This window comes from Chrysemys picta, chromosome 8, assembly GCF_011386835.1.
Source record: "Chrysemys picta bellii isolate R12L10 chromosome 8, ASM1138683v2, whole genome shotgun sequence".
Classification (NCBI taxonomy): Eukaryota; Metazoa; Chordata; order Testudines; family Emydidae; genus Chrysemys; species Chrysemys picta.
The window spans coordinates 66,273,543-66,289,919 of NC_088798.1; the positions used below are offsets into that span (position 1 = coordinate 66,273,543).

The following is a 16,377-nucleotide window of genomic DNA, read 5'->3' on the forward strand; positions in this document are numbered from 1 at the left end:
TTCATCTGCAGCTGTGAGTGCTCAGCGCTTCTGCAAATCAGACCTCATGGTTTCAAGTTGGGCCCCAGAAAATGAGGAACACCCAATTAGTGATCACCTATGGAAAGACTGGTTTAAGTGACTTGTGCAGCATTATATAGTACTCTGTGGCAGGGATAGAATCCAGTTCTCTAGGGCAGTATTTGAGTGCCTTAATCATGAGACTGTCCTTTCTCTTCCTACAACCCCCTTCCTCATTCAGTACACTCCTTCCAAATTCTGTAACAAATGGAGCAGAGGCGCTACAGACAACAGCCTCCTTCACTACACAGCCCTGATTCATGCCCAGAGCAGGCCCATCCTGTGCACTGAATGAAGTCGGGGTTTTGTGGAAAAAATAGTATGTGAGCACTGCTCAGTACCAGTCTCCCTCCTTGGGGGTACTTGTCCAATCTCAGTCCCCTCCACTCCAGCTTCTTGTTCAAGTCTTTGCCCCGCTGTATCACTTCTCTCCCAGTACACTGGCTCCTCGTCAGATCTGTCTCCTCCTCCTGCTTCTCCTCCTTTCTCCTGCCCACTGGTTCTTAGTCCCAGTCTCCCCATGGTCGTCTTGTTATCTTGGTCTTGCTCCCAATGCCCAACCCCCATCTAGTTTCCCTCTCTGGCTCCCAGTCTCCTTTGTCACCTTGGCAATCTCCTCCTCCCCAGGCTCCTTGTCCCAATCTACTCCAGGTCCCCTCTGCACTCAAATCAGGCAGCTTCCTCCTCCATGCTGCCTGGGCTCAGCAAGTGGTCATCTGCTCTCAGTTCAGGTGCCCAGACCTGGCACAGTTCAGAGCTGCAGCTCCAGGGATAGTCCTGCTCACCTTTGAGCTGGAGCATGCTCAGTGCAGATGGAATGTTCAGGGAATTTAGCTGTGAAAAATCAAAGATTTCTTTGAGCAAACTGAAATTTTCAAAGGGTTCTAACTTGGTCAAATTTGGGCAGATTTTCATGGGAAAAGCAAATGACACCTCCCTGATACAAAAGCCAACCCCTACTAATTTTTAAGTCCCTTTTCCAAAGCATGGGGATACTAGAGCTCTTCAGAGAAAGTTGCCAGAACTTCCTATCGTGAGGAAACATACATTTGTTCCTAACCTTATTCTCTGAAACCGTTGAGCCATTTTGTCTGAAAATTTCCTCTCCCCTCCCTCCCTCTCCCCCCCACACCAAACAAAACAAAAAACAACAACAACAACAAAACGGACACCTGGCATGGAAAGTTTCAGCCCTAGCAATTAGTTTGGCAAAGTTACAAGCAACTGAAAACAGACTGATAATGGTAAATGTTGGCTAACCTTAATATAGGTGGTGCCGTCAGCTTCCTAGGTATATGGTGGCATGTTGGGCTCTTCATGTATGAGCTTGGGATGGTCACATTACAACAACTACCAATATCATCTGTACATCGCTGCCCTGACACACACTGTTACCTTAGGAAAGTTTTAGTCTGCTTATTCATAGATTCTAGGACTGGAAGGGACCTCGAGAGGTCATAGAGTCCAGTCCCCTGCCCTCATGGCAGGACCAAATACTGTCTAGACCATCCCTGATAGACATTTATCTAACCTACTCTTAAGTATCTCCAGAGATGGAGATTCCACAACCTCCCTAGGCAGTTTATTCCAATGTTTAACCACCCTGACAGTTAGGAACTTTTTCCTAATGTCCAACCTAAACCTCCCTTGCTGCAGTTTAAGCCCATTGCTTCTTGTTCTATGCTTGGAGGCTAAGGTGAAAAAGTTTTCTCCCTTCTCCTTATGACACCCTTTTAGATACCTGAAAATTGCTATCCTGTCTCCTCTCAGTCTTCTCTTTTTCAAACTAAACAAACCCAATTCTTTCAGCCTTCCTTCATAGGTCATGTTCTCAAGACCTTTAATCGTTCTTGTTGCTCTTCTCTGGATCCTCTCCAATTTCTCCACATCTTTCTTGAAATTCGGTACCCAGAATTGGACACAATACTCCAGTTGAGGCCTAAACAGCGCAAAGTAGAGCAGAAGAATGACTTCTCGTGTCTTGCTCACAACGCACCTGTTAATGCATCCCAGAATCATGTTTGCTTTTTTGCAACAGCATCACACTGTTGACTCATATAGCTTGTGGTCTACTATAACCCCTAGATCCCTTTCTGCCGTACTCCTTCCTAGACAGTCTCTTTCCATCCTGTATGCGTGAAACTGATTTTTCCTTCCTAAGTGGAGCACTTTGGATTTGTCTTTGTTAAACTTCATCCTGTTTACCTCAGACCATTTCTCCAATTTGTCCAGATCATTTTGAATTATGACCCTGTCCTCCAAAGCAGTTGCAATCCTGCTAAATTACTGGGACTGTTTCTTGTATCCCTCCACCAGTAAAGCCACATGCCTTGTTACCATGGTCTGGACTGGCCCTAGACCTGTGCATGGAGGGAACCCTACATATGTGGGTCTCCTTCCTACACCACAGGACTCTGCCATGTACCTGGCACTATCCTGTCCCACCCCATCCCTCTGGAGGCTTCTCTGCAAGGCCTAAGGGAGTGAGTTCAGGAGGGCTAAGGCAGGTGGAGTGAGGGGAACAGGTGGGGAGAAGATGTGAATATTAGTCAAAAATAATACAACACCAGCCTATATTTATTCTCTCCAGCTCCCTGTGCCCATGGCGCTGGGTGCTGGAGTTCCACAGAGGCCCACAATCTTAAGGTGGATGGCTTTGTCCTCTCGTATATCCCCTTAGCTCTGCCAGGCTTGGTTTCTTCTGCAGAGGACAAACCATCCCCATTGCGACACTTTGGGAGGAGGCCTACAAGAGGATCCTCAGACTTCCTCTGGCCATTCCCACAGGACTTTGTGATGCTTCCTTGGGTACCCAGGGCTGTAAGGCACCTCGCTACCATGTGGCTTTAGTGTGAGAAGCAGTGTCTGTGCCTGCCAGTGATCAGCTCCCCAACTCCACTGACCCTGGGCAGCACCAGCCCTGCCCTCTGGCCCACTGTCACTCTTCAGGTTAGCAATTGGCACACTCCTGCGTCCTCTGAGCATCTACCTGGAGTGTCCAACCCCTGCTCCATTGGACACTTGCAGCATTCACAGATTCTCTGTCTCAAAGGAACAGCGCACCCCTGTTTATCAGTTCCACCTCCATTCACACATACACACACACACCCGCTTCACACACAGCACTTAGACAGGGTTATAGTGAAAGCAAGTATACGTTTATTTAACAAAGGATGGAGATGCAAGTAGAAGGGTTACATATACAATAAAATCATAACGTACCTTCTAGAGCCTAGAGTTAATGAACAAGAGACTCTTGTGTCTTGCAGAGTATTGCTCACCCCAAATCCTTGCAGCGCTTTATAGCCAGGCATGGCTGTGATCCCCCTTTCCCGAGACAAGCATGTTTGTCAGTTTGCCTCCTCTGTGAACTATTTAGTGTGTCCCTTTTGCGCTTCAAGATATACCAGACCAATCCAATGTCTGTGTTTTGTCAATAGGACATCCTCCTGCTGTTTGTTCCTTCCTCTAGGTTTTGCAATCTCTGACTTGGCGCCTGGTTCAAATAGGCCTACAATGTGTGGCATAAATACACAGTACACAAATGGCCAGATGGGGGGAGAGGCCTGTTTTGCCTGCATGAAAGGAATTATCTCCAAGGTCTGGCACCTCCTGGTAACCTGCCTCAACTCCAAGACCTTAAGAGCATAATTTTCAGTATAGATACATAGCTCCTTTACCCTTATCCATACACACATTTCACAATGATTATGGCAACTAGTGGGCTGCTGGCTCTCAGTAGAGATCTCACATGCCACCCTTCAGTGAACTATTATGCAGATACCTAACCCTGGGGATCCCTGTGCACCCCCGGACCCTCTGCCAGTTGGCACCAATGGGTGCCTGCATCATACTTTCTCAGGAGGAAAATATCTTGGCCCCCGAGTCTAACTGCGCAGGGCTCATAGGGCAGGAAAGACTAAAGCTGATCTGTCAGAACAAATGAAAAATGATAGTTCTAGTGCAGTGGCTCTCAAACTTTTTTACTGGTGACCCCTTTCACATAGCAAGCCTCTGAGGGTGACCCCCCCCTTATAAATTAAAAACACTTTTTAATATATTTAACGCCATTATAAATTCTGGAGGCAAAGCAGGGTTTAGGGTGGAGGTTGACAGCTCGAAACCCCCCATGTAATAACCTCGCGACCCCCTGAGTGGTCCCGATCCCCAGTTTGAGAACCCCTGTTCTAGTGTTACTAGACTCTTTGGGCCCTCTGTAGAGCTGGACGTGAGTCGGGCCTTGTTGGAGGGGCACAAACAAACTCCAGTCTGTAGCCCTGAAAAGCCATGAGATACTCGACTCTAGCACTGACATGTTAATGTCTAGAGAAGCTGCACTGATTTGGCTGCATCAGCCATGTCCTGGGCCTCTGAAGGAGGGAGAGGGGTGGCAGTATGGAGCAGTCCCCTGGGAGGCAATGCATTTTTCAAATTGCATCAGTTAAGAGTTCCCAATTAGCTCCAGGCAAATGTATTAGTGGGGAGCACAGATGCTGCTTTTAGAGTTCACCTTAACGTTGTTGTGGGGCTGGGCTACACACAAATATACACCAATGTAGTGAGTTTACTTGGAATTAACAATGTCCATTAAAACAGAACGTTCTTAATCCTAAATGAGCAGCCATACAGGCCTGGTCTACATGACAGAGTTAGGTCAATGTAAGGCTGCCTACATCGACCTAACTCTGTAAGCATCTACACTAAAACATAGCTTCCACCAATATAACTCTCCCACTTCACCAACTGAATAATTCCACTTCTGCAAGAGACATAGCACTTAAGTCTACACTGGGGGGGGGGGGGGGATCGATCCAAGATACGCAACTTCAAGTCGAAGTATCTTGGATCGAATTACCTGGGGTCCACACGGCGCGGGATCGACGGCCGAGGCTCCCCCGTCGACTGCGCTACCGCCGCTCGCTCTGGTGGAGTTCCAGAGTCGACGGTGAGCGCGTTCGGGGATCGATATATCGCGTCTTAACGAGACACGATATATCGATCCCGGATAAATCAATTGCTACCCGCCGATACGGCGGGTAGTGAAGACGTACCCATACTGAAGTTGACACAGTGTCAGCACAGAGACTGCGTTACTTACATCGCCTGTTGCTGCCTTTCAGCAACCATTCCACAGTGCCTCACACTGGCAGTTAAATCTCCTGGTTAGGGTGCACACTGCTGACACAAGGAGTATAGTGTGGACATGTAAAACCGATTCAATGCTGCAGTGGCTCTATGTCAACGTAATTTAGGTCAACTTAATTTTGTAGTGTAGACTTGCCCACAGACTTCTTCTGAAATAGCAGGTATGAAATAGAAATGAGTTTGGTGCATGTTTGTGTAGAGACCAGCCCTTACTTGGGCTTCAAAGTTCCAGCCCCAGACAGGTACTTGGGAAAGGGGTCAGCTGGAGACAGCTTTTCAGTGGTGGTTCCAGAAGCACATCAGTTTGCATTGCATGTTTCTTCATAGCAGGAAAACACACTCAGCTCTAAAATGTTCTTAACAAAATGACCAGGCAACATTGCAGCCAGGATCTGCCGTGATTTCCACAGCCGGAATTTTCTTGTCTCTGACATTAAAGCTTTTTGGGTGAGTTTTGGGAGGGGTTGCCAGTGAAACAATTAGCTTCTCATTTGCGAAGTGTCCTGGAGCCTTCACCCTTGAGTGTTAGGCTTGGCAAAGAGACTATACCGGGATTTCAGTAGGCTCTGCTGAATATCTTAGGCCATCTTTACTGTAGGGATTTCTGCTGTCTGCAGCCAGCCCTTGAATTGGGGCTTGTGCTTATGCACATCCCTAGCACAGACACAGCCTTAGTAATTGACCATAGAGCACATGGAGCGATTTTTCGTTCCCTTAACATTTTTTGCCCAAACCATGCAAAGCAGTGAAAGTTGATGCCAGCTTTCCTACCATAGTCAGTTGTAATATAAATAACCCTGTTCAAAAAAGGCAGGATAAGGTTTGTCATGCTGGGAAGGACTGTTTTACCCCTCACCCATGACTCAGACTGCTTGAAGAATTATATTCAAACTTTAAACCTGTGGGGAGGGTGGGTTTTATTAATGGGATGGTTTTAAACCAGCAGCATTGTAGATATGTTATACTGATTGTTAAACCTGGCTCATACTGACAAATATACAGAGAGAACCAGTTTTAAACGAAGCCATATCTACACTACCACGTATGCCAGCAAAAGTTATGTCACTCGGGGTATGAAAATACACACCCCTGAGTAACATAAGTTTTGCTGGCATACGTGGTAGTGTGCACAACACTATGTCGGCAGGAGAGCTGCTACTGCCCGCTCCTTGAGATGGTTTTCTGATGTCAATGGGAGAGCTCTCTCCTGCCAGCATAGAGCGGCTACATGAGCAGCAATCTTACAGTGGCGCAGCAGCATTGATACAGCTGTGCCAGTGTAAGCTCGCTAATGTAGACATGGCCTAATAACATGTCCAGCCAGGGGTTTGAACCGGCTTAACTAAATCTGTTTTCTAAAGTGCTTTATGCTAAACTGATGCAACTTCTATGTAGGCAGGGCCCAAGCCTGAGAGATTTTATCCTGAAACGTGTATGTCTGGCAAATTCGGCGCATGTTAACATGGGAACTGTCTTGCAACCTTAATTAGAGCTCTGCATGCTTTGTTGGTTCTGTAGGCCAAGCTTATAGCACACCCCAGGGCTCCTGTATCCCTCCATTCCCACCCTCCACAAACTCCCTGGGTGCCACCTTCCCATCCCCCTCTGTTTCAGAGACTCCCTGCAGCCCTCCCATGCCTTCCCTCATGCCAGGCCATCTCTGTCTTCCATTTCCCACATGCACACATGTCAGGGGTTGACCCCTATGCACACACCAGGATCCCCCACTCTCCCACCACCACCACCACCAGGGGTTCTGTGTCTCCCTTTCCCCCATGCCTGAGGCTCTGTCTGCACCTCCCCCCATTCTTATTCTTTCTCCTTTTCTCTTTCAGAAGGTAAGTATTTTTAAACTCTTGGGAGGGTGGGCTGGTTGGAAATAAAGGGTTTTGTGCTTAAGCTGCTAGCTTTGCTAACCAGATACCATGGGCACCATGTGCCATTTCTCCCCTTTTGGCTTTCTGATTTTCACCAAAATCACTAGGCTTCTGCCCACTGATGCTTAGAACATGCCTTGAAATTTTGGAATTGATCAGATGTGGCATTTAAAAGTTACTGCGTTGCATCCGGAGAAATGCCATTAAATGGAGTGTGATAATATCTTGTATTGCACCAACTTCTGGTGGTGAGAGACAGCAAGCTTTTGAGCCACACCCTCAGGTCTGGGAAAGGTGTCACAGCTAAATACAAGGTGTAACAGATTGTTTAGCATAGGCAGTTAGCGTATATTGTAAGGGACCAGTCAAGGTGGAATGACCTTGTCATAGGACAAAAAGAGGTGGGGTTGGTGGTGTTCCTCATCCACTGCACTGAATACCCCAGTAACTGTGGGTGAAACCAGACAATTACTGCGCTGTCAAATGAATTTGCACAGGAAAATGATAAAAGACAAAAATATCATCACCGGTGGGTGAACACGTCTCACAGAGTGATCACTCTGTCTGACCTCTCAGTCCTCATCCTCAAAGGAAACCTGCACAATACTTTCAAAAGATGAGCCTGGGAGCTTAAATTCATAACTCCGCTACACAGACACTATGGCTGGCTACACTGCGCACCTTACAATGGCACAGCTGTGCTGCTACAGCTGCACCATTGTAAGGTTCATGGGGCGGTAGCTTTATCACCTGGACAGTGTTTCCTGCCAACGAAGCGCTGTCCACACCAGCGCTTTTGTTGGTGCAACTTATGTCAGTTGGGGGCAGCAGGGGCTTCAAACCTCTGACAGACAAAAGTGCTAGTATAGACAGAACCTAAAAATCATGGACTGAACAGAGACACTGGACACTAACATCCCCCCCACCCTTTTTTTGTCCTATGACTGCAGAGGTGTTAACAGGCCACTCCACCTTGAATGGTCCCTTGGAATATGTGCTATCTATTCTAAACAATCCGTTTCACCTTGCATTTAGTTGTGAGGCTGGAAATATGTTTCCCAGACCTGAAGAAGAGCTCTGTGTGGCTCCAAAGCTTCTCTTTCACCCACAGAAATTGGTCCAATAAAAGAACAAGGAGTACTTGTGGCACCTTAGAGACTAGCAAAGTACTCCTCGTTCTTTTTGCTGATACAGATTAACACGGCTACCACTCTGAATCCAATAAAAGACATTCCCTCCCCCACCTTGTCTCTCTAATACCCGGGGACCAGCATGGCTATGACAACGCTGCATACATTAAATGGAATGTAAGGCCTCACAAGCTCCACCAACTCAATTGGGTGTTGCCTAGATCCCTGATCATGATTTGCTTTTTTATATATAATGCCTGTTGCCATGGCTCTGCCACCACTTTGCATATTTAAGTCTGCCAGTGCCTTTGGATGTAGGTAAGTATTAGAGCAGCCTGAAAGATGGGGTGCAAAGGCCCAGCAATTAGGTGACTTACCCAGGATCACACACCAAGTCAGAGGCAGAAGTGGGAATAAAACTCAAGTGCCCTAAATCTGTCCTTCAGATACGGGGCACGACAACTTCTTATACTCCACAGTCCCTGATGTTTTTGTCTACTACATAGCCTTCCAAGGTGTGCTGGTATCCATTGTTCTCTGGGTATAAGAGCCTTCTCCTCTGCATCTCTTCCCATCTGGAACAGCATTCCCACATCTCTACCTCCAGACGCCTCACATCTGAGGCCTCATATGAAAGCATCTCATCTCCATGCCTCTTAATTTCTCTCTCCCTCAGCTGTTGTGCTAATTCCTTAGAGAGCTTTGGGAACAGGCTACATGTTGTAACACCACATTGCTCTTGCTGTACATGGTGGAGCCTTCTGTCGAAGAGTCTCAAAGCTCTTTACAAACGTGAAGATGGGGTGGGGACTCCACAGGGCTTCCCTGGTGGAGTTTCCTCCTAATTCCTCCGTTAGGAGAGGGTGATTTGCCCCCCACTCATGCACACGCTGTAGATTAAAGCAAGGGGTTGGCTCCCAAACCGTGTGGACACCACCTTGTCCTAGTGGTAAAGGACCATCCATATAACCCTCCTGTGCGTTTTCACTGCCTCCTGCCCCCTTTTAAGAGAAGTTCCCAACTGAGAGGGGCTCCAACAAGTATGTTACCTTTGTGTGGATTCCCTGCCAGGGTTGAGGGAACGATGCATGTTCCTCCAACCTTCCCCTCTTGTCCTGGCCTGACCCCCTTACTACACAAGAATCCCAGCTCCTGCAGAGAGCTCTAGGAGGGCTGTGGAGGTGGCTGGCCATCTCCCTTCTCCAGTGGAGTTGAGATCTGCATACAGTGTGTTTCCTGTAATGAGTTGGGGGAACAATCTGGCCCTAAATGACTCTGCTTCCCAAACCACCAGTGAGATCAGTAAATGGAACAGTAACTTCATTTGACAGATGGGGAAACAAGTTAGATGAGTGGCCCTGGGGGTGCCGTGAAACAGAGGGAGGAAGAGACCATAGCCTAAGCACAAGACTGGGCTCTGCCAAGAGAGACACTGCACTGCGCGGTGTTCGCCAGCAGGAGAACCCAGATGACAAACACAGACAAACAGTTTGACTCATTCTCTTTAAGGTGATTCCGATGACGCAGCTCCCTCTAGTTCCAGTGTCCTTTCCTCTACCCCGCCTTCTGTGTCTCCTGCTGTGAAGGAAGCTTCCCCCACCCCACCTTCCTCGCCGTCTGTCACGGGCAGCTTCTCTTCCTCCAGGTAAAGCACCTTCCGCCTCTTTTCTCTCCGTGTATTACCCAAAATACAGTAGAAATGAAATCTCTTTGTAAGGAACACTGCAGCCCTCCTTCCCCCACATGCAACTCCCATCTCCCCAGTCCTCTGTCATCCCTTTAAATTCTTTTAGCCTAGGCCTTGTGGAGATTAACCCTGTTTCACTTCAGAGGAATTAACTCGTGGATACTGGGAGGGATCAGGAACTGATGGGAGGGTCATTGGGGCTTCATGAGGGTAAGGCTGGATTTTGTTTGCTGCATTTGGCTGGGAGGGGATCAAGCCGTTTGGCAGAGTGCTTGCCTGCATACATTCATCTGCAGCACTCTCTGAGGATACTCGTCTGCAGCTTTACCTCAGGTTCTGTTAGTGTCCTCAAATGGGAGTCTTGTCTTGGAGGTCTCCAGTTGGCCTGGAGACCTAATACTTCATGTCTTGGAGAACGTGTAGAAAGCAGGTATTTCTCCAAGCCTCCTGGTCTACTGCCTTTGGATTTTAGTAAAGCATTTGATAACTTCAATCTTAATTCAAGAATAATCCATGTGATCGTAACTACCGGAGCAAGGGCCATCACAAAGGATAACAGGACACCCCTGGGATCCATGTTAGGGTCTGGCCTTATTAATGTCCTGGATGGAGACGCTCCCTGTATTCGTACAGCACCTTGCACAGTCAAGCCTCTTTCTGATTGGGTCCTTGAGGTGCTGCACAATACGAAGAAATAACAATGGTCTAGAAGGAAGGAGTAAGGAGCATGTTAATGAAATTTGCAGATGACACTAAATCTGGGAGGAGCTGTGAAGACCAGTCAAATAAATAAGAGGGACAAAGGGAGATTAGAAACATGAGGAGATTAAACTTGGTTTGAAAAATGGCAGCTAACAAAACTAGGAGCCAAATAATCCAGAATACTCTGTGGGAGAGAGGAAATTGGGCGGCAGTAAATGCAGAAGGACCTGGGGCACGTTAATGGAGACTAAATTAAATGAGCTTTGTAGTGCAATAGGGCAGCAAAAAGCCAATGTAATTTTGGGCTGGATACACAGATCTCATCCTGAGCTGGGATGTAATAGACCCACTCAGTACAGCTGTGATGCAGCTGTGGCATCAGTCAGTTCTGCCTACTTCAGTACTAAAGATATGGAAAAAGTTGAGAGAAGAACAACACAAATTTGAGTTATCAATAACTCAGAACCATAGGATTTTGGGATGCCAGGGAAATTCCACAAGTCTGGAAGAGTGCTAATGTTGTCAATATTCAAAACGGGCAAACGAGATGACCCAGATAACTATAGGTTGATTAGGCTGACATTAGTCCCAGGCAAAATAATAGAAAAGTTGATGTGCGAATCAATTGATAAAGAATTAGAGGACAGGAATGTAATTAATCCTAGTCAATGTGGCTTTATGGAAAAAAGGTCTTGTCAGACAAACCTGATTTCGTTCTTTGAGAGTATAGGGCTGGTTGATACAAATAACTGCAAAGATTTAATATACTTGGACTTTGGTAAGGCATTTGAGTTAGTACTACATGACATTCCAATTAACGAAATAGCACTATACAATATCAATAGAGCACATGTTAAAGGGATTGGGAACTGGCTGACAGATGTAAATGAGAATCTTCATCAAATGAGGCTGTTTCTAGTGGTGTTCCCCTGGGATCGGTAGCAGGCCCAACACTATTCAGTACACCTCTACCCCGATATAACACGAATTCGGATATAACATGGTAAAGCAGTGCTCCGGGGGGGCCCTGCACACTCCAGTGGATCAAAGCAAGTTCGATATAACACGGTTTCACCTATAACGTGGTAAGATTTTTTGACTCCCGAGGACAGCATTATATCGAGGTAGAGGTATATTTTAATCAGTGACCTGGAAGTAAATATAAAATCACAGCTGATAAACCTTGCAGATAGCACAAAGATTGGCGGAATAGCAGAGAACGGGGCAGTGATACAGAGCAATTGGGATTGCTCTGTAAACTGGCCCCTCAAACAAAAAGTTATTTTAAAACAGCCAAATGCAAAGTTCTACATCGAGGTACAAGGAATAGAGGCCATAACTGTAGGGAGGACGGCATCCTGGAAAGCAGTGACCCTGAAAAAGATCTAGGGGGTCATGGTGGATGAGCAACTTCACATGACCTCATGTGACGCTGTAGCAAAAATGGCTAATCCAATCCTTGGATGTATAAAGAGGCATAGTGAATAGCAGTAGTGAGGTCATTTTACCTCTGTATACGGCAATGGTGAGACCAGTGCTGGAATACTGCATGTCCATATTTTTAAAACAATTAACAAATTGAACCACAAAAATGATTTGACAGCTAATGAAAATGCTAAGGGCAGATGTGGTGCTTCTGCTACTGATTATGGGGAGTCTCAGTGACTATGGGCAGAATTTAGCCCTAAAAGCTTATTTTGTGTGTGTGTGTGTTCTGCTGCTTATGCACAATGGTGTTAAGTGCATTAAAAGTTACCAACTAAACATCATCTTCAAAAGTGCCAAAATGACACAGGAGCGCAAATCTCATTGAAAGTCCATGGGATTTATCATTTACCTCCCTTCACTGACATTGCTTGGGAGGGGAAGCAAGCAGTAGGACAAGTCCACCTCCTCATCCAGGCTGTTTGACTTGTAAGCTCTGAGCTGTAGCATGGCAAGTGAAGGAGGAGGCTGCCAGGAGATGAACAGGCAGAAAAGCAGGGAGGAGGAGAAGCATCTGTTGATGGCTTGCTCAGGTTTGGGGTTCAGTGTGAGTTATGGGAAGGTAGTAGGGATGGGGTGTAGGCGTGTGGTTTGAATATGACTTCAGATTCAAGAGGTGTCTTCCCCAGCGCTGGGATCATTTCAGTGCAATAGCCTATCTGTGCCTCCCCCGGTAGAATGATATTGGCTTGAGTGCAGGGCTCCCTGCTTCAGAAGCTTGTCTCTCCCGTTTCATTTTTGCCAGGTGCACATTAACTATGGAGGTGTCTCTTTAGAAGGCCATGTTTGTGTTGCTTTCTGTTTCTTCGCTCGCCAGTGGAGACAGTGGGCGTTTCCTCTGGTGGCAGGCAGTTGGTGAAGGACCAGTCAGGACCGGAGGAGATGGCACCAATATTTTCATAAGGGGGAGGCCTTGCTAGGCATCTTGAGCTGTATTCAGGCCCATCATGCAGAGGAGCTGGTCCCCTCGGCTCCCATTGACTCCAGTGGAATTTTTCAGGGCTCAGCATTTCTGAAAGTTAGGCCAGTGTCATTCACTATCTAAATCTCCACTTGGCTTCCTTGATGCTTCCAAACTTGAAAGCTTTGGCCTTTGTCTCTGTGTTCCCCAGCCCCTTCTTCCTCTCCCAGGAGAAGATGGCAAGAGCCTCGTGCTGAGGCGCCATCTCTTGTCTCAGCCACAGCTCCTGTGGCTGTCAGCACAGATGAAGTGAGCTCTCATACCCCTCTGTGGGGAAGGAAGTGGAGGAGGTCCTCTGCAGGGCTCCCTCCATTCCAGACCTGAATTCTGAGTCACCTCACTTTAGCACTGTCTCTCTAGAATCTGCTCTAGGCCTGATCCCACGAGAGATGGCAGAGAGCTCTCTCAGGACCCCTGCCTCCTCGTGCTGGGGCCATCGCCTGTATTCCCAGATGCTCCTCTCCCTTCTCTCCTCCCAAGCAGCTTCCAAAGAGGCCCCCTCTTCCTCAGTCCTTCTTTGTCTCACCACCAAAGACAATTCTCCCTGTGTGACTAGTGCCTGAGGCCCTGCCCCTCGTTCCCCTTCCTCTTTGGAAGCCTTGTGTCTGCTACGCAAGGAGTGTTTCTCTCACCTCTGGTATGCCCCAACCTCAGGGTCCATGAAGGAGGAGAATGCAGGTTACTCATGTGTAAGTGAGGCCCCTAAGACAAGACCACCCTGGTCCACTCTTTTAATGCTGCACCTGCAATGTGCTACTCCAGCTATAACTGCACCTTGCCCTAAACACTGCTGGGGGCTGAGCCTAGGGAGCCAGATCCTGGCAAGGTACTATGGTCCCCATGAGTCTCATGCTGAATTAGACTGAGACTTCTAGTTTTAGGATACTCCTTGGAGAGGGGAAGATAGTAGTGCTTGTCGGCACAACGAGTTACTGCGCCAGGGTGTGAACCTACCTGCACCCTGGGACACTCAGTACGTTGTAGCCATGTCCACATGGGAGGTTACTGCATGACAGGCTGATGCACTGTACACTCTCACCCTGGCTTGCCGTGCAGTCGCTTTCTTTGGATAAGCCAGCTGAGGGCCTATACAGTGAGAGAAGTCAGGCACTGCTATAGGGCTAGTCTGACTCTCCATAGAGGATCTTGAACTAGAAGCGACCACCAGGGAGTTTAAAGAGAAGTCGTATTTTTAATCTGCTGCTACATGCATCTGATAGGGAGCTTGGTATCTTGGCTGGATCCCTGAGCCCAATATCTCTTGGGCCCTTTCCTCTCCTGAGGGAACCAGAAAGGACTTCATGATGAATCTCCTTCCCTCCCACCACCAAGGTGGAAGTTGGAAGTACTGTACTCTGAAAGGAGCTATCTCAGCATCATCTGACAGCTGATGCCAGCCTCCTGGGTTGGTGGTGAGAGTCCGCCCAGTGACAATGGTCATCCTGGGAACAGACTTGGCATCCATGTCTTGTGTCTGCAGACAGCCTGACTAACCTTTCTGTCCCTCAGATACCTCAGCAAGGGCTGCCATCTACTTGGTGCGGAGGCTGAGAAAATCCTGTTGCTCCATGATGGTCCTCTTTGGCCGTCTTTTCACACTGAATCTGTTCCTGCTTCTGGCTGGCCTCTGCCTTAGCCAGCCTGCTCAACCCACCTTAGAGCCTATTCCAGGAGGTCCATGGGCAGAGTGGGGAGACGCCTCTGTAGCTAGGTCTGCAGAGCAGCCATCTAGGCCCACATTTTCACCAAGCACTATCGGCTGGATCTGTCTGCATTGGGGTCTGATGAGTTTGCAGAGTGTGCCCCAGCCTAAAGGCCATTTTCCAAGGTGTCACCTCAGTGGGGAGTACTCCTTCCTTCCTCTCCCCAACCAGCCCCACTGCTCCTGCCACCTCAGCCTACAAGTTTCCTGCTCCCTCCCTGGGCCATTTTCAGCACTAGGGAGCCAAGCCACAAACTTTCTTCCACTGCCAACTGGGTATATGTGCTTTGCTCCCCGCGAGAACCTCCTCCCAGATAGCCCCTGGGGCTGAGGAAATGGGTGAAGTGACTCGTGTAGCATAGGCTAAGCAGATTTATCTGACAGGTTTTGGCAGCCATTGGCTGGGAAGCCTAAAGGCGCAAAGTGTCTGAAAGGAGACACGATTGGTGCCAAATCTCTTGCTCCTGATATGTTCTTCGCTGCCTGCCTGATGTCAGCAGAAAGGGCCCGCACATGTGTCCGCTCTGGAGAGCCAAGCCACAGAACAACCATCCACTGGTGAAAAAGTTGAGACAGTTTTCTCCACAGGGTCACTGCATTCTGCATAGCCTTTCCTGTGATCACCTGATATGGCCACCACATTAGACCATGTTTTATTCATTTGCTCCACCCACTGGCTATTTCTCAACCAATTAACAGACTTATCTTTCCTAACTAAGTCCCCCTGTATGCCTAAAATACCAAGCTGGAGTGAGTTTTGCACCATGTCCTGATGGCAGGCAAGGTCTGACTTTGGTAGCCCATAAGGGAAAGCGATTGTCAAGCTCAGGATTGTGTTGGGGTAGTGAACTACCAAGACAGGCAATTCTTTTTCCATGGGTTGGACTTCGTGAGCTACACAGCAGGTGTGACTCTAGCCAGACTGATTTACAGTGCAGTCACCCAAAAAAGTAACTGACTGTTCTATCTGAAGAACAATCTGATAGTTATTCTCAGGATTGCAATTAAAACAAAGGAAAAAAAGAATTCATGAGAAGTTGCCTGATTAAATGTAATTAGTAACAATGATTCCTGGCTCATGAGCCACGTAACGGAGCTTCTTTCACAATTGTCCTTCATGAGAAGATCCTAACCTCCTTGATCTACCCTTTGATAAGTGGCTAGTTGTTTCTGGGTGCTTACCATTCTCAGGTGCCCATTCTGAGAGACGTCCAAGGGGTCTGACTTGCCGAAGAAGCTGAGCACGCGCCCCCTGAAAATCTGGCCATCTTAAGGAATCTCAGGTTGGGTAGCCAGCATCCCTAGTCACTTGTGAAAATGTTGGGCCCTTGATTCTTTTTGATGGAAATCCGGTCAATCAGCATGTGAAAATGATTCTTTCCTCCCATCTTTTAGCCAGAGCCTTGGTGCTGAGCTGATGGGACTGCAGGTGGATTACTGGATTGCAGCTCAGCCCATGGAGAAGAAGAGAGACCCGGAGAAGAAGGACACTTCCACTGCCAAAAACACACTCAAATGCACTTTCCGGTCTCTCCAGGTCAGCAGGTTACCCACGAGTGGGGAGACCACCAGCACTCCAACGATGTCAATGACAGTTGTGACAAAGGAAAAGAACAAAAAGGGTAAGA

At 47.7% G+C, this 16,377-nt stretch overlaps 1 protein-coding gene across 23 annotated transcripts in view; it reads left to right on the forward strand.

The window, feature by feature from the left end:
* The window catches only part of LOC101932594 (metastasis-associated protein MTA1), a 384,146-nt gene that overhangs the window by 162,176 nt on the left and 205,593 nt on the right, over positions 1-16,377 (forward strand). For 19 of the 23 annotated variants that reach the window (XR_010590039.1, XR_010590040.1, XR_010590038.1 and 16 more), the window contains 2 exons: positions 9,722-9,857; positions 16,145-16,371. Coding sequence is in view for 20 of the 23 variants with exons in the window: in XM_065555722.1 (XP_065411794.1) it covers positions 9,722-9,857; positions 16,145-16,371 (363 nt within the window). In the remaining 3 variants the exon portion in view is untranslated. The remainder of the gene's footprint in view (positions 1-9,721; positions 9,858-16,144; positions 16,372-16,377) is intronic. The other 4 variants (XM_065555714.1, XM_065555716.1, XM_065555725.1 and 1 more) reach the window with 1 other exon arrangement.